Here is an 18452-nt window from a genome sequence, read left to right as displayed (position 1 = left end):
TTCTCGCTTTGACAACTTTGACAGGACATATATGCATGTGCATGTGTGCCAGTGTGAGTGTGAGTGTGAGTGAGTGTGAGTGTGGGTTGAAGGTGGAAATTCGCAGCTGTGGAAATTCGCTTCAGAATGCAACATTTAATTTCGGCTTTGTTTTGAAAGGTTTCCCCAAGACTTAAGTCCACAAGTGTAAAATCCTTAATGAGAATTTATATCCAACAATTTACGAAATACATATATATGTACTTATATACATATCCATACACATACACCTTATATTATTATTATTATTATTATCATTATCAGTATCAGGATATGGCTGTAAACTATCAACCTAACTATAATTTACAAGCACTAGCAACTCTCGGCTTAGTTGTATAATATATATACAAGTTACGAGCCTTAATTACGAGTCTGGTCCATGGATGCGAGTCTGGTTCCTGCTCGGGAGCCAGTTACGAGTCTATCATACGTGTCTCGATGTCGAGGTGTGGCATTACCATGATCCTTCGGATACACATGGGAGATGACACACAAGACTCTTTCTTTAACCACTAGTTTACCATGAAACTAATTGCACAGAAGCTTCCATTTAAAGTTATAATTCGTTTATTAATCACTTGAATGTACTTCTGGTTCCGAGGCCAGACTAAACTAAGACTAAAACTGCTCCAGAGATCGGGGCCTTAAATTTACCTCAAGAGGGCTGATCAACGTCTATTGATCCTACTGTGGCCGATGTTGAGACTTCCAGTGACTTCAGCAGAAATGGGTTGGTTGCAAAGGTAAATAGAAAAGTGCTTATGCTATGTGATAGGAAGGAAGTTAATATTCGGTCAAGCGTCAAGGTGCTTACTCTAGGTATAGGAAGTCGTTAATGGAACAAGTGGATAGTGTGGATTAAAATGGGCCACAATGTACTTCCTAGGGTTATGGGATGTGTGTGTTGTCAACGTAACTTTTAATGAGAACGGGTATACTAAGCGTAACTTATTCAGCAGTTTCTGGTATTGCGTCTCGTCTTGCTGCATCATAGTTGGTCGGGGTGCAGGGCATGGTTCTACTTGTTCTGTAGAATCCGGCGTATCGTGGAGAAACGCTAACTTACATATACACATTCCTATGCATGTGGTAAATCATATCGATTTTGCTAATAGAATTAATATCAACTACACATTTTTTCATTTAAATTAACCTTTTCTAAAATTAAACAAAACAAGCAGCGCTGATTTATATTGACTGTAACTTGTGTTCTGTGTATCAGATCAGATTAACATTTTGGGATCGGATGTTTTATATAAAAAACTATCATATAAGTAAATTTCATAGGGATACCCCAATTTCTTCACCTTTGTTTCTTCTATAACTATATGATATAGTGGTCTGATCCTGACAATTTTCATACTTTATATAACCCGGGTTATAAGTAGCTCAAATATTAAGTTACATTCCAATAGCTCTTAATATGGCTGACTAAAACGGACGGAAGGACAAACGGACGGACAGACTGACATGGCTATATCGAATCAGCTTCTCATGCTGATCAAGAATCTATATACTTTATGGGGTCGGAAACGTCTCCATCTGTGCGTTACAAACATCTGACCAATTATATAATACCCTCTGCAAGGGTATAAATATAGGTATATACAAAATAATTAGTATATATAATCTAAAAACATTATAGAAGTACATTGACTAGATATTACATTTTACAATTAAATATATCATTGTGCCTGCCAGGGCACTGTGCTGGCCACAAAAATAGGGCTCTACCAATGTTAGTGGCTCAAACTACTCTTACAAAGCCAGACTGATACAATTAAAATCAAATCTATAAAAATAAGTTAGTTAGTCAATTAAATTCGATTAAAATGTTATGAAAAACTATATTGGGTTATAATTTTAAAGTCTTTAAGAAGTTAAGGACAAACTTCAGGCTAATTCTGATCAAACTCAATAAGATAACTTAAACTATGCCTTTAACACTGCCTTGAGCCAAACTAAAGTTGGCAAACGATTTTAACCATAAAAGAACCGGAAATGGTGTATTGAAAGGTTATTGAGTGGCCCTTTTATGCTGGTTATATCCTTGCATAGATGTCTAAAGTCTGTTGTTTGCTTTTAAGTATACCAAGGTAGTGTGTATTTTGATCGGATTTTTATTTTCAGCTTGGCAAACAAAAAAAAAAGAATGTTTTTTTTTTCGTCTTCTTCTCCACAGCAAGTTTTTGAATTGCATTGGGTCGAGTTGACAGTCAGTCGCCCTGTCGTCCTGTCGCCCAGTTGCCCTCGCCGGCTTCCAGCTCCCAGTTCCCAGCTGTGCTGTCGTCAGTTTAGTCCAGTTGAGTGGCAAAAGCCAGCAGACCGAGTCTCGGCTTCTGTTCCACCTCCTCCTTGTAGACTTTTATAAAAACGTACAACTGGGGAGTGTTAACTCTTTTTTTTTTGTGTGTGTCGTTTGCCATTTTTTCCTTCCCCCCACCCCGTTTTTATTTCAGAGGGGTTTTTTTTTTTTGATAGAGGAGGGGAGTTCGGGGGTAAAAGAATTTAAGTTTCAGTTGGCTTTGCTGCATGGTTAGACCCATGCCACCTTCCGGTTCTGGTTCTGCTTCTGGTTCAGGTTTTTTGGTTTGGTTTGGTTTCGTTTGGTTTTCGTTTTATGCTTTTCGCTTGCAGCGACAATGATTCCCTGCTGAACGCAGGCCGTCCGTCCGTCCATCCATCCGTCTGTCTGTCACATCGGCAGTCGGCAGTCAGTTGGACAGTCAGCAGGTCTCTCTGCTTCAGCCACCGCTTCAGCTCGATTTTATAGAATCACACGCTTCGCTGCTGTTCTGGTGACAGAAAAAGGAAACAGTTGGTGGTAACGGAGACAAAGTCTACCTTACTCCGCCACCCCCCTCCGTCACATTTTCTCTTATTCACTCTCTCTTTCTCTCTTGTTCTCGTGGCTTTCGTTTACCTTGGCCGGATATGTGCGGTTGCCGGAAAATGAACTTATAACTTGACTTGTTTAACTAACGCATTTAAACGATTTTCCTTCTTATTGCCACAGACCCTTTTGGCGTATTTTATCTTTCTGCCCCGCCACGTTCCACCCGCAGCAGCAGCAGCAGCAGCAGCAACCACCACGTTCACCCGCTTTAATTCCCTTTCTTTCCCTATTATTATTTTGGTTTTTTTTCTTCTGTTCTGCTTTCCGTTTTCTGGTATTTCTACTTCTGGTCTAATTCTGTTTTGTGATTTAATTTGCAATTTGATTGTAATAGATATCAGAATGGTAGTGGGGCGGGGAAAAAGAAGAAAAAAAGGTTTGCCACTTGCCAGGATTTGACTGTCCACCCTGTCCCCATCCCTCCATTTGCTCTTTCTGTTTGGTTTTACCTTTTGCTTTTAACCAAAAGGCAAATCAGTATCCACGAAACCAGCAATGTGATTGTCAATTAGATGGCTAAGCTAGAAATGCTTTCTGTTTGTGTGTGTGTGTGTGTGTGTCTGTATGTGCGAGTGTGTGTTTGTGTGTCAGGTGTTTTCAAATTGAGTCCTGATTCAGTTCATCTCCCTCTTTTACTCTGTTCTAAAGCACACAAAAGAAACATTTCAGCAACTTTGCTCTTTCTTGTTATCCTTTTGACCGATCAGTCAAATTAAAGACATTATACAGATTAAGTTGGCTCTATTGTTATTAGAAGGCAAAGGATAATGATGGGGTCACACATATGGTTAATCGATGAGAAGCAACGAAAAGCTTGATCCAATCTGATGAAGTCAGCTGATCAATTTGGGTATCCATGGGTATTTTTGAGACTCAAAGCAAATGTTCAACTGGCAATGGATTTTTAGGACTATTAAAGCATTTGAAAATTATATAGAAACCTATTCACAAGCCTGCTTTATACCTTCCTGAAATATTTCAATGCGTTTGTGATTCTTTGACTTCTTGTTGATCTGACGTGGCTTACCAATCTTGAATGGCAACTTTACGCTACTTTCTTGCCTTAAGAAGTAGATTTCCATGTTGACCCATTCAAAAGTCTTGTATCCTTAACCTTAGTTCAAATGGAGAGACACACACACACACTTTTATACACAGGAAAAAAAAACAAGTTAAAATCAATTTACAAAATGTGACCAAGCATTTACAGCAATTTTTGTATGTCTAAAAGAAAACAACTTGAGACATATTTAATTTAAAACACAAATGTAGAACGAAAACACAGAAACAAAATGGGAACCACTATAAATCATGATGTGAGGCGGGGTGCCAACAGTAAAGGACAAGCGTAATAAATTGTTTGACAAGTTGGCAGTGCCGGGACTACGGACAACCAGAGGCAGAAGACGACACAAAAAAAAAAAAAACACACACAAAAACACAAGAGCGAAAGGCAGAAGGCTGTTGAGCAACATGTTTATTATAACAAATTGCGTATACGCCATGTGATGCCATAAACAATTTGAATTGATGCCCACAGACAGTCAAAAAAGAAAATGAAAGAAAAAGGAGAAAAAGAGAGAAAAGGTTGAGGCTTATCTGTCCAAACATAAATCTTTAAAGTGACCATAAAAATAATAGAAAAAGTAGAGAGAGCAAAAACTAGTAACTAACTTAGCTACACACAGACATCAAAAATGCAGACCGCAAAGGTTATTTAATAACTGACAACCACAATTTCAATTCCATTTCGAATTGCTGAAAAATGATCGAGATCAGGGTGAGTAGCGTGTGTGTGTGCGGCCAAGGGGGCGGGGGGAGGGTGTGGGAAGGGGAATTTGAAGGTGGCAAGGACTTGCTTCTAAGGCAACCGCAATCAAAACCCAAGTCACAGGCAAAAACTTGCGGTAAACAAGTCATCCCAGAATGGCGTCAACTGACAAGGCCAACTTAGGTGTGTGCTTCCCTTTCCCTTTGTTTGCTCTCCCTTTCTCTTTCTCTTTCTCTTTCTCTGTCTCTATCTATCTCTCGTTCCCTCTCTGTCTCTCTCTCTCTCTCTCTCTCCGTGTGACATTTCGGTCTCTTGTAACATGGCTTAAAGGCTTTTTGGTTTTTGGCCACGGCTTGTCAGCTTGAATTAGTTGACTGTTTTTATTTCGGCTTCGTTTTCTGTTTCTGTTTTTGTTTCGGTTTTCTGTTTTACTTTCCGTTGTCGTAAATTTCCACGTGCCCAGCGAAAATTTGACTCTGCTTGCTTGGCTTTGCTTCTTTTCTTTCTTTACCTCCCTCTCCCGCCTTTGAGCCAACTCCTCCGTCTGTTTCAAGATATAATCAGTGCGAGGTCTAAAACTGTGGCCAAGTCAATTTAACTATATGTAAGACAGCTAAGCAGACATACACACACACAGTGAGATTTCTATGCATATGGCAAAGTATACGTTTAGTCCTTTAAGAGCTGTTTTAGAGCTGAGAAATGAACTAATATTTCTGAATGGTTTGAACTGGTTGCGAATTCTAGCGAGTTAGTCTGATTTCGAATTTAATTTGAAGGCCATTTCCAGGCAAAACTTGAAAGAAGTATCAAAGTTACTCAGTCTTCTATAATAACTTATTCGTCAGTCTGAACAGAAATCAAATGATTATGAAATTGCGTTCATCTAAGATCGTTTTGATCCGCTTTTGAGTGTAATTTCTTTGCAAAAATTCGTAAACTATTTATCAAGCAATTTACTTGGCAAATTTATTTTTCATTTTAATTGCACACTTGCACACAAAATGTTGACTTTACACTTTACGAGTGAAGGAGTCAGCCCCTTGGTCCAACAACCAGGTAAAATGGCCGTTAAGTTTTCCTCACAAGTTATTTTCTCCGAATGCAAATGATTTCCCCTCTTCCCTCTGACCAACTCTCCTTTGCCACTCTCTCTCTCTCTCTCTCTCTTTCACTCGTTTTCTAAGGTGCAAAGAGGCAAAGCTGAACTTGGCATTAAATAACCACCTAGCAAGTCTTTGCCTTTCCCTCTAAAACCAATGCCAAATGCAAATTTTCTATGTGTGTGTGTGTGTGTTTGTGTGGGTGAAGAGGTGTGCTTTGGCACCTCTTCAAGCTGCATTCTGTGTTCAACTGTCCAGATAAACGATAAATTGTTGACATCGATTCCAATATTCGTTGGCTCTGTTGACTCCAATTCTACCACAAATTAACCAAGACTTAGTTATCAGCATGAAAACAAAACTGACCTGGATGCCATTGCATATGGATGGGATGGCATGGCAGGCCAAAATGAACTTTAGGAGAGGCAAAGGACTTTGCCAGTTCCAAGAATAAACGAAAGGAATCTGGTAGATACTTATGCCAACTAGTAAAATCCTTTTTTTCATTGTATTTTTCCAACTTATATGGCTAAGCTCACAATTTGAATATTACTATTTATTTCATTTGGAAGAATAACGTTTTCTAGGAGGAATTATCCTTGATGTACTTGACTATAGATAGACTTCAATTGAAGAATTGATAGCTAGCTAAATTTAAATCTATTTAAAGGAAACTAAAATAAAAAAAAAATATCAAAGAAGCTAACATCGGCTATGCCGAAGTTTATATACCCTTGCAGTCCTTGGTAATAATAATTTTACATGTTCAAAATTTGTTTTTTGCAACTCAATTCATCAATATACAAACAAATCAATTTTACTCTCTATTTTACAATTTGTTCTTCTTCTTCCCTCATTCCCAAAGCAAAGCAACGCACGCATACACATACAGTTTATGTAGCGTAGCGTCTGTGTGTGTTATATTTATCCGATCACATTCAAATTTTGGGATCTGGGGTTTTATATCCAATATTATCACATATGTAAATTTCGTAGCATACTCCGATTTTTATGAAAATGTTTCTTCTAGTTCTTCTAGAGCTATATGATATAGTGGTCCGATCCTTATGAATTTCATACTTTATTTTTCCCGGGTAATAAAAAACCCCGAAACAAAATTTCAGACCGATAGCTCTTAAGACGGCTGAGTAAAACGCATACGCACAGACGGACGGACAGACGGACAGACGGACATGGCTATATCAACTCAGCTTCTCATGCTGATCAAGAATATATATACCTTATAAGGTCGGAAACGTCTCCTTCTGTGCGTTACAAACATCTGACCAATTTTATAATACCCTCTGCAAGGGTATAAAAACGCTTGAGTCTTTTTCAATTTAAACATTTAAATACTTTAGAACTTTTAACGTTAAATTCTCTTTGTTGAATTTCTCTTCTCTTCTTCTTAATATCACTGTCCATAAGGAATTAGCTGAGCTATACATATATATGTTTTAAACGATCAACCTATGTGAATACAGACAATTCTTTAGTATTTAAAAGAAAAGAAGTATTCATTCAACCACAATCCTTTGGAACCAATCCAATCAGTGTTGTCGAAGTGAGTTTTCAATTACCGATTAACTCAATTTAGTCTCGATTGAAAGATGTCAATTATTTCAGTTTTTGTTAATCTAGTACGTGGGTAAATTCGATCAAGTTGGCCATGAAATTTAAAAAAAACAGTAAAAAGTCCATATACAGGGAGATCAGCAGGTAAGGTTTGTATAGTATCTCAGTCAAGTCATCAAGCGTTTCACTAGCTAGATCTATATATATTTAAAAGTATATTTTCTAAAATATAATTTCCTAGTATATTTCTTGACAACTACGCGTTTTTGAAATTCAGTAAACATGTCCTGGCAAAGTAAACCGAATTTACCCGAAATTGATTCTGAAATGAAAATCGAGAGTGAGAATTCGGAACCAGAGATGCCTCTGGGCTATATGCATGATTCGAACAATGTCAATTGTGTCTGCACGTATTGCATGAAACAGAAGGAGAACGAGAGCCAAAAGAATGACGGAGCCAAAAAAATGACGCAACAGGATCAAGATGGTCCCCAGATTCAATCGAATGTCAAGAAAATGCGTAAACGGAAATGCAATGAGGCCAAGGAACCGAAACGAGGTAAAAAAGAACCTGCTGGTAAGCAAGTTCGACAGCCACGAAAACGTCAGCATGGTGATGACAAGGAAGCGGAACCCAAGCGTAAACGTGAAAGATCTAAAAGCCCCGAAACTGTTGTGGAACTTATTCTGCCCCAAAGAGTCAAAGAAGCACTCGAAGAACTACATGCTGCAGTGAAGCCGAAACCTAAGCGTAAACGGAATGCAGTCGAGAAATCTACGTTCTCCACCAGGCAACTCCGTCGAAAACTACAGGAAAGGAAGAAGCAACAAAGAGTTGTTAAGAAGAAGAAAGTGATTCCAGAGGAAAAAATGCCCGTCAAGAAGCGCAACGAGGTGATAGTCAAAAAGGACAAAATGCCCGTCAAGGAGCGCAACGAGGTGATAGTCAAAAAGGACAAGGCGCCCGTTAAGAAGCGCAACGAGGTGATTGTCAAAAAGGACAAAATGCCCGTCGAGGTGCGCAACGAGGTGATAGTCAAAATCAAAAAGACGCCCGTCAAGAAGCGGAAATCAAAGACACAGCGACCTGCTGTTTTAGTGCAAAAATCACATCCATTAAGAATAGCTAAATTATCCATCCAGTCCAACAGCGAGCCACTCAGAGGTTTGTGGCGCTGTTGGAATGTGGAGAGGGAGAGACAGAGGGAGAGCAGCGGCCACACAAAATTAAAACTTTATCGAAAGGAGGAGCGGTTAAACTTAAATAAGGATCTTCGGCGTGAGACGAAGCAGGGGCGCAAAATAATGGTTGACATAGGCACCCAAACTTGTAATCCTTCCAGTTTGGCCCATCTACCCTTACCCGATATTTACAGTTAATCATAGATCCCACAAAGACTATGATGCTGATGGAGAGGGAGGTGCAGTTGGCGATGGCGATGGAGATGAAGAGGGCGATGGAGAGGGCGATGGAGAGGGCGATGGAGAGGGCGATGGAGAGGGCGATGGAGAGGGCGATGGAGAGGGCGATGGAGAGGGAGATGGAGAGGGAGATGGAGAGGGCGATGGAGTGGGCGATGGAGAGGGCGATGGAGAGGGCGATGGAGAGGGCGATGGAGAGGGCGATGGAGAGGGCGATGGAGAGGGCGATGGAGAGGGCGATGGAGAGGGCGATGGAGAGGGCGATGGAGAGGGCGATGGAGAGGGCGATGGAGATGGAGATGGAGAGTGCATTGGAGAGGGCGATGATGATAGTGTACATTCCAGAGTGCGATGGAAAGGAAGATGCAAAAAGCGTTCATTCCTGAGTGCGATCAAGTTGGAGAGGGCGATGGTGGTGGAGAAGGTGATGGAGGCGTAGCTTGCGATGCAGATGGAGAGTGCGATAGAGAAGACGATGAAAAGTGCGATGGACATCGCGTTGCAGAAGCGTTTTCAGATTTTCAAGTGATGACTCTCATGCTGTTCCAGAAGTGTGATCATTCAAATAGTGGAAGAATCAGTCAATTGGTTTCAAAATTTTTAAGTTACCTCAACTTTGGCGTTGGCCAGTAGAGACAAAATTATCTAGTCTTCGAAGCATTGTTCAAAATTTGCTTATTAGAGCAACGCTAAATATAATCACGTAAATTCATTCAACCAACAAAGAAAGTGTTTGATTTTTACAGCTGATGTAGCAATGTAAAGGTATATGTATAATACCTGTAGAGTATGTTGCGTGAACAGAGCTTGTGCGACGGGCATTTCGATTTAAAGGGTGTAGGGATCGAATAATTCTTCCAATATAGTTGATATTATAGTGACCTCTTTGATTTTTATCAACTTTGGTGTGCTGGATCGAGAATAAGTTTTTTTTTTATATAGTTAATTGGATGCATACTTAAAATACAGATTATTATAGTTTAAGTCTCCACTGGGTCAAAATTGTGATTGCAATGCATTTAAAATATACTAACTTATTTCCTTTACATTTAATCATTTCGTTTTTGTTTCAGCTCAAACTCCAAATCGATTTTCATATTCAGTTCCATTCAATTCGTTTTGAATATTGTTAAATTAAGTGGCAATTATTATAAGTTATAATTCACGAGAAGTCCCTACCTAATATAAAATGCTTTTTTTTATAGAAAAGATAAGCTAAAAAGTTAATAAAAAAAGTATATGTATGTATATGTATATTGTTAATTTTATAATGATCACGTCATACATGTCGTTTTTTTTCCGAAATGAATCACTGTGCATCATTTGTGGAGATGGAGCACATGAAAGTATGCTATGTTTTTTTTTGATTACCCTACATATTAAAAGTGTCAGGTTGTGTGTGTGTGTTGTATGTATGTGTGTGTGTATAGGGGGATGGGGTTGTTGGCTATTTGATGTGTGTGTTTATTTGCATAACATTGCAACTGCTTGTGTGTGTGTGTGTGTGTTAAGGAAGTGAGGGCCCACAAAAGTGTGAGTGGGAATGTATATGTACATATGCATGTATGTATATGTAATTTATAGGTTTACAGTAACATTTCAATTTAACAAACTGACAGACGACCGATCCCTATCGCACAGTCAAGTCACCTGTCAATTTCAAAAAAGTGGTAAAGAGCAAATATGGCCCTTTTCATTCTATTTCTATCATTTTATGCATTTCAATTTGTATCTTATTGCATAATTGCTACACATACACACACACACACACAATGATTTGCCCTTTCACTACTATTAAGACTCTTGCACAAAAGCCTTTAAAGTAAATTGAAAGCTTTGACATATTGAAAATGAGATTAAAAACAAGAATGTTTATTTATATGTATAGAAGGGATAAACTATATTAAAAACATATATGTATATTAAGCTAGCCTTTCTGTACTTCTGTTTAAATAAAAGAAACCCTTTGAAAGAGTATTTAAACATCGGCACTTTAACCGATTGCAATGAAGGATTTTGTTACATTTTCAGTTTCAATTTTGTTTGATTTCATTGCCGTTTTATTTTTTTTTCAGTATTTGTTTTATTTTAGTTGCTACCCTTTATTTATTTCTGTAACTGTGTACGTTTTGTGGCCTTGTCAATGTGTTTGTGTATGTGTGTGTGTGTGTGTGTATATTTAAGTTTCAAATAAAATTCCCATGCGACGAAATGAATAAAAAACCAAAATTCAAATTGCAAGCTCAACGAATTTGGCATTTGACTGTCGGCCAATTAAACATATCACAAACAACAAAAAACAAAAAATACCTATATACATATATGTATATACATGTATGTAGGTATTTTTGGTAAAGTTCACAAGAGACTGAATTGTATTGTTTATAATTTTAATTTAATTAAACAATTAGCACAGAGGTCTATGGCTGGCCAATGGAAAACGGAAATTAATTCAATTACTGTCAGACTTTGTAATATAATCATTTCACAATAAGAGCATTTACAATCAAACGAATTACTAGAAAAGTCTATAAATAATATCAATCTGTGACTACTTAATATACGAATTGAAGTTCACAAGCTAAGGTGCGCGAAATAAGTAAGTGGGACACTACTTTACTATCTATACCAACTAGACCGATAAGGATATTAAAATAAAATAAATTTATCTTTAAGCTTCTTAAATTTATAAATATATTTCAGCCCATTAAAATGGAAAAAAGGTTCGGGCAAAATTAGAAAATTAGAAATCAAACAAAATATTTTCAAACGAAATAAGTAACTGGGACAAATTGTTAATTTGTGTACTTTGTGTATTTGTGAAAAATAAAAAACAAATGATACAACTTTAAACGATTGAATAGCCCTCTCCTCTGTTTCTTACCAATTGCAGTATAGGAGCTGCCATTTAATTAAGCGTGTTTTTGAGCATTTGGATGTTCAATTTGTCCGATTCTTGAAAAATGGCTTCTTATAAGCCCTTTATATTTGCAAATTGCTTTCCGTGGGTATAAAGTTGTTGAATCAAGATGCCTAAAATATTTTTTATCGGATTTGAGTCTAGTCTGCTTGTTGACCAGTCTAAAATAGGAATTTGAGATACTTTTAAATAAGCTTCTGTGAGTTTTGTTTTATGATTGGGTGCATTATCACGCTAGAAAATGTATGTACCCTGTCCAAATTGCACAAAAAGGATCTCGGGCAACTCAACATAGTTTTGTGCATTTATTTTATGCGTTATAAAACACTTTAGAGTACTTTCAATAAACGGGAACTCCGTCCATATAATCATACACAAATTTCTGGACACATGGACTTGTTTTGAGGCGCGCAAATCGCGAATTTAATAGCGCTACCCCTCGGGTTTATCTAAATTCAACATTTTTGGTTACTAAAAACAATATTTTTCGACACAGTTCAAACTGAGAGTACAAACTTTGTATTTGTTGGCAAACTGTGAACGAACAGCTTTATGCCCAGGCAGGAGCTCCGGTTTCGTAAGTTTTTTTCTATATAAAGCATTTTATGATCACTGCAGGATTTATGCACGCATCTCGTGGATATCGATAGAGAAAAATTACTTCCTATTTAGGATGCATTGATATTTTTTTTGATCGCTAGATTTCGTATTCAGTTGTCACTCAATATTGGGCTATCAGAACGGGGATTTCTTTCATAATTTTACCGGTCTTTTATTTTCGCCAACATGTTCTGCAATTTTGCTAATTGAGATCTCCACATCACACAGTGCCATAAATCTTCCACGCTCTTTATCGGATAAGAATGCGAAACTTGGCGTTTTTTCATTAAAAAAAAAGAGTTACGAATAGCAACAAATATAATAAAACCTGAAAATCACTTGTTTTTGTTAATTTTAAAAGATTTAAAAAAAATTTGTTATTCAAAGTACTAATTTCATGTGCGTATCTAACCACAAATGACAGCAAAGCAATCTGTCCCATTTACTTATTTCGTTCGCAAAACTCAACATTAACTTCTTAAAATTAATGTATTTGGATAACCCTGTGAAACTTTTTTACAAATTTTTGGTCATCGCTGAGGAACAATACAACTAAAATATAGAAGGAAACAAAATAATGTGATAAGTCTTTGTCCCACTTACTTATTGCGCGCACCTTATTTTAAAAACCCAAAGGGGAAATACTTGACATTTTCAAGATCTATTCCATCAGAGAGCATCATCTCTTGGGTCGTCTTTGTTGTTTGGAATATCCATTCAATATGAAAGTTATCCTTGTGTTGATTTTAAGGTCAGTTTGCTAATAGTAAAAACTGTTAACATTGTAAATTTGAAGACAATTCGTCTTTGTAAGGATCCAAGATATCTAAAACAACCTCCTGATCTGATTTCGTCAAAAATAATAGATCATTTCAATCGACTGATTTCCAAACACTTTCCCATTGTTTAATTGAATATTGTTTTCTTTTTAACATTGTAGCCTGAAGCCAAGATTAATGGCTAGAACAGAGCATACTTATATTGTTGGGTTCAGAAGGAAGAAGACTTATTCAGGCAGTGGCAAATGTGTGGCGATACGCTTCATCCTTTACCCAAATGGCGGATGTTTAAGCCTTTTACGCTTCAGTAAGCTGGTCAACCAAAGTGAGAAAGAGAAGGCAGAAGAAGAAGTGGGTAGTGGGAGAGAAAGAAAGAGAGAGAGAGAGAGAGAGAGAGAGAGAGCAAGAGAAGTTTTGGTAAATAGATGTATAAACCAGGCAGAAAAGACCAATTGGCCAGTCGAGTTGAGATGCTTGAATGGCTGAATGCTTTTGGGCCAATTGGCCCAAAACGTTTGCAAAAGCGTAAGCACTTTGCATGGGGCAAGTTCAATTCGTGCCTGCTGCAACTGAAGTTTGCATTTAAGCTGTAAACTTTCGGATTCGGTAATGGGAGGAGGCAGATGTGAGGGAGCAACGGAGGGAGGCCTGGTGGCAGTGCTTGATATAGTCTGATTTGGCTTAGTACTTTTATCGTAATCTACACCACGCCAAGAAGGTGAAGTCAGGTTATAAAGTAATAAAAAATGATTTTTGCCACACCCATTCCGCGCCCCCTCTTAGCCTCTACCCCTCCCCCTACTTCACGTGTCCTTCTCCGCCACTCGGCCAGCTGCACAATCATAAATCAAGTCTGGCAGCAAATGTCAGCTTTTCATTTTAATTTTTCATTTTCTTCTTTAATATCCGCTTCCTGGACACATATTGTCAGGCATTTCTCACATACTACAATATATTGTTAAGTTCTTTCTTTTCCTTCTTATTGCTGCTGTTGTTGTTGTTGTTTTTATTGTTGTTAGCCATTTTGTATGGTTACTGATAGCATAAGCACAAAAGAAAGGGTATATCAATAATACACTCACTTTAAGATGAGCTTATTGAATGGATAACTATATCATTCCAGCATTTCCTTCATTGCACATAGATCAATTTATAATTAAAGTTCATTTTATATTAATGAAATGTTGAAAAATTATTGAATGATTGAATGAACAATGCTCAAAATGAATGAGAATGAATAACTATATATGAATATAATAATCTCTGTAAAATTATTCATTCTCATAAATTCCCATTCATTTTTTCATTTAACTAGGCAAATATATATATATTTTATTATATTATATTATATTTTTATACCATTCAAATGTATTCATTTTCATGTTAATTGTGAATGCAGTTCAGGTTTCATTGAAATATCAAATGAATCAATTTGAATGTAATAAACTCTCCTGCTTAAAGAATTCATATATAATTCCATTCACTTTATTCATATGAAATCAGTTTCAAATTTGTAGTGAGTAGAGTTTCGGTTTTAAATTTGTTGTGAGTAGAGTTTCGATTTATATATTTCTTTGCCATTTTCACATAAATTGCTTTATTTGAGAGAGAAATATATAAATCGAAACTCCACTCACAACAAATTTAAAACCGATTTCAAATTATTCATTCTGTTCAAACAGTTCATATATAAACCCATTCATTTTATTCAAATTCTCATTTTAATTAAAATTTTTGTCTCTCTCAAATTGAATGAAATAATTTCAAAAACTCTTTGCGCAAAGGGTATTTAAAAAAGTCGAAATTTCATAATAATAAATTGACTCTCTTTTTCTTCTTCTATTTTTTCTTCAGTTTTGCTTTTTGTTTGCCTTTTTTTTATCTTGCACATGAATGTTCTAAGCAGTTTTTCCTCTGACTCTCTTTTTGCTTAGAAAACTGCCGTTTTTCGTCTTCCTTCTGGCTTCCGTCACTTTTTGGTGCTGGATATGTGTGTGTGTACATGTGTGTATGTATATGTGTGTGTGGCTGCAGCCGTTTTGATTGAAAATTTATGCGCAATTAAATTTAATTGCATCAAATTCACCTCCTCTGCCTGTGTCTAAAGTCGTTTGGAAAGGAGAGCAAAAAAAAAAAAGGATATTTATATATATGTATATACAGAAAAATTAAAACAAATTATGCAACAAATTTTAACCCACAAAAATGATTATTTCTGCAAATTGAATTTGGTTGCCTGACTGACTGCGCCTGCATGTTGTGTGACGAAAATATAATTTAATTCCAATTAAATTGTTTAATCGCCCCCAAAAATTGTTGTTCTAGGCAATTTAAGCAAAAATCTTTTAATACTCTCCTGTATTAGATTAAATTTGACAATAATATACAAAGTTTGCGAGATTTCTATGGGAGAAAAAACTTATTGTAAATTTTATGTTGAAATAAATGAGATTTGAATTCCGTGATAAAGAATTTTCACTTCTGATCAACGATTGATCGATCCTTTTGCGGGATTCAAAGAATCGAATAATCATTAAGACAGATAGATGATTTCGTGAGGTCAATAACATGGCTTACCACTTACAAGAAACACAAAAAAAAAAAACAACACAAAGTAGAAAAATCATCTTCAATTTGCAATTTAGACCCCAATTAAAGTTATTTATGGCTGGAAAGGAGGATAAAAAAAAGAACCACAGGAACATAATAATGGTCTCACACCGTCATCTTGGGTTTCCTTTTTGCTTTTTTTTTCGATTTTTTTTTTGTGTTTTTCATTCATTCTTTTTTAACCAAAAATTACCAAGCATAAAATTTAATTAGCCAAAACCGAAAAAGGCATAGCAAAGACCTAAGGGCTCAGCAATAAAATCTAAGAGGACGAGAGAGGGAGAGACCGAGAAGGGAGGGGAGTGAGAGAGAGAGAGGAGAAAGCCAAGTTAGGAAGGCAATGAGAACAAGTAGATTGCATTTGTGGGAGAATTTTAAAAGCTTCAATCTCTCTCTCGCTCTGTTTCCCTCCCTTGGGGACTGGCTGGCTGCGCTTTTCAGTTGCGGCGCCTGCAAGTATGCAGCGTTATTTTTATTTTCCATTTTCCTTCGTTTTGTTCTTGTTGTGTGCTCCTTTTTCTTTAGCAATTTGTGTGCATTTGGCATTCAATTGCAATCCCCTGACGAGGCAACGCAAATCGTAAGCGTTAAATTGCCAGAGGGGTTTACCCCCTAACCACCTGAGCACACGCCACCCCCCTCTCTACCCCCTTTTCTGCATGTTGGAACCCTTAACCACTTAACCCCTGAACTGAACTGAACTAAACTGAGTTGAGCTGAGCCGGGCTGGGCTGGCCTGGTCTCGACTGGCCTGCGATGGTCTCGACTGGCCTGGGATGGGCTGGGATGGGCTGTATTAACCTTGGTCACATGGCGCACACTTCAAATGGCACTTGAAATGGTGGTGAAAGGCCGCGGCCCATAAATTTTGAAGCCGCCGGGACAAACGCAGCTTGCACAAAACAAATTTCGAAGATTAATGCAGGGTTGCCACTTGGTTTCCTTTTTTTTTTTGACACAGTTTTTGTGGATTTTTTGGCCTTTTCCCCATTTTCCGGTCAATGGCTGAGCATTTCTTTTCTGGTTGGTTCTTTTTTTTTGTCCATTTTTCAACTTGCTTTCCACACTTGACATTGGACATTCTGCAAACGTTTTATTGTTTGGAACTCTCTCTCTCTCTCTCTGTCTCCCTCTGTCTCTCTCTCTCTCAATCGCTGTCTCTTCTTTCCATTTTTTGCGGTCTAACGTTTAAATAACGGTTTACCCATTGTGTTTTCTTTGGCAGATATTTGGCCAAAAGTCGAGAAATGTCTTACACTTGTCACACCTGCATAAAGCAAAAGAAAAAAAATTGTTTAAAAAAAATCATTGGTCAAACCGTCGAGTAATGATAAAGGTCAGAATAATGAGAAGGCAAGAAATCAGTCAATCTGAAAAACCACTTTTTGAGAAACATTTAAAACGTATATATTTATATATTCTAGATCAGCAACAACAGCCGATTCGATGACCATCTGCATTAGCTAGACTTTAAAAGTTGCAAATTGCCAACTGTTTGCAGTTTAAAATGTTTATATAAAGTTTCTACTGTTGGTTTTTTTTTCCCCTTTTTTTGTATTCGTTAATTTTTTATTTTAAGATTTAAGCCATTTTATTTGGTTACAGCCTGTCTGATCCGGGTATTAGTACAGCTAACAGTTTAACTTTTGTTTACATTCGCATGAAAATATTTATTTACCTCACGTTGAAGTTGATATAATTTTATAATCCATCTGATTTACATTTGTCAAACAGTCAATATTATTGATGGCCAAAACCAACAAAAAAGTTATCAACTTTTTTCCATGTTTAACCAACTGCTAATTAGATGCACAGCTAGCAGCAACAACAAAATGGTCAGAGGTTTTAAAAAACAAGGACTGACAACAAGAACAATAAGTGAAATGAAAATGAAATTGAATAAATAAAAATTGTCGAGCTATATTTATTAAATTTACACAACATCCGCTACCGTTGTTAACCATTTCCGTGTACAAACAAAATGGCCAAAAAAAGAAACAAAAAGGGAAAAAACTGTAAGCGGTGCATATGATGGTCCTGACATGGCTGCAGGGGGTGAAGACCAAGAGTGTGAGGGGGAGAATGCAGGTGGGTCGCATGGTTGCTAGATACCCACACGACTTTTTTCTTCTTTTTTGGCTTTTCTGTGCCATGTAAAAACCGAAATATGCAAGCAATAAATTCATGTGGAAAAAGTAAATGAAACAAAATGCAAAAAAAAAACTGGTAAACTAATATGCAATCTCGACTTTGGGATACCCTGTATATGCATAAATAAACTGAAGCAACAATTTGTTGAATTTCATTAGCTATTAGGAGATTCTCTCCATCTTAAGGCAATGGGTTGGCGATATTTTTGTGGTCTATGGAAGAGATAATGGACTCCATGTCTATTTTAATGGGTATCAAAGAAATGTGAAGGCGTGGCAAAAATAAAAATCAAACAAATATGCATGAAAGCGGCAAAAAGAGAGGCAGACGACAGACAGGTAAAATAGGGCAGGAAAGGAGTTGAAGGAGCTTCTACAACGAAAAACTGCAAACAAGTGCAAAACCATATCAATAGCAATGATGACGATGCTTCACTGGATGGAACACACACACACACACATACACACATACACACGTGTATATATATAAATCAACCAAAAATAACAAAAAAATAGCTGTGGCAAACATTGTCCGTCACAATTTTTACCTTATTCTCTGCCTTCTTGTTATCAAGGGAATAGAGTTT

The 18452-nt window shown here is 37.0% G+C and overlaps 1 protein-coding gene across 1 annotated transcript; it reads left to right on the top strand.

Annotated features, from left to right (window-relative positions):
* Nucleotides 1–7711: 7711 nt before the first annotated feature.
* LOC124460559 (RNA polymerase-associated protein LEO1-like) lies at nucleotides 7712–9245 on the top strand. The gene is made up of 2 exons (XM_047011597.1): nucleotides 7712–8549; nucleotides 8761–9245. The coding sequence occupies exons 1-2, from the start codon at nucleotides 7712–7714 to the stop codon at nucleotides 9243–9245; spliced, it is 1323 nt and encodes a 440-aa protein (XP_046867553.1).
* The last annotated feature ends 9207 nt before the right edge of the window (nucleotides 9246–18452 follow it).

Source organism: Drosophila willistoni, assembly GCF_018902025.1.
Source record: "Drosophila willistoni isolate 14030-0811.24 chromosome XL unlocalized genomic scaffold, UCI_dwil_1.1 Seg142, whole genome shotgun sequence".
NCBI lineage: Eukaryota > Metazoa > Arthropoda > Insecta > Diptera > Drosophilidae > Drosophila > Drosophila willistoni.
This window is presented reverse-complemented; position numbering and strand designations above follow the sequence as displayed.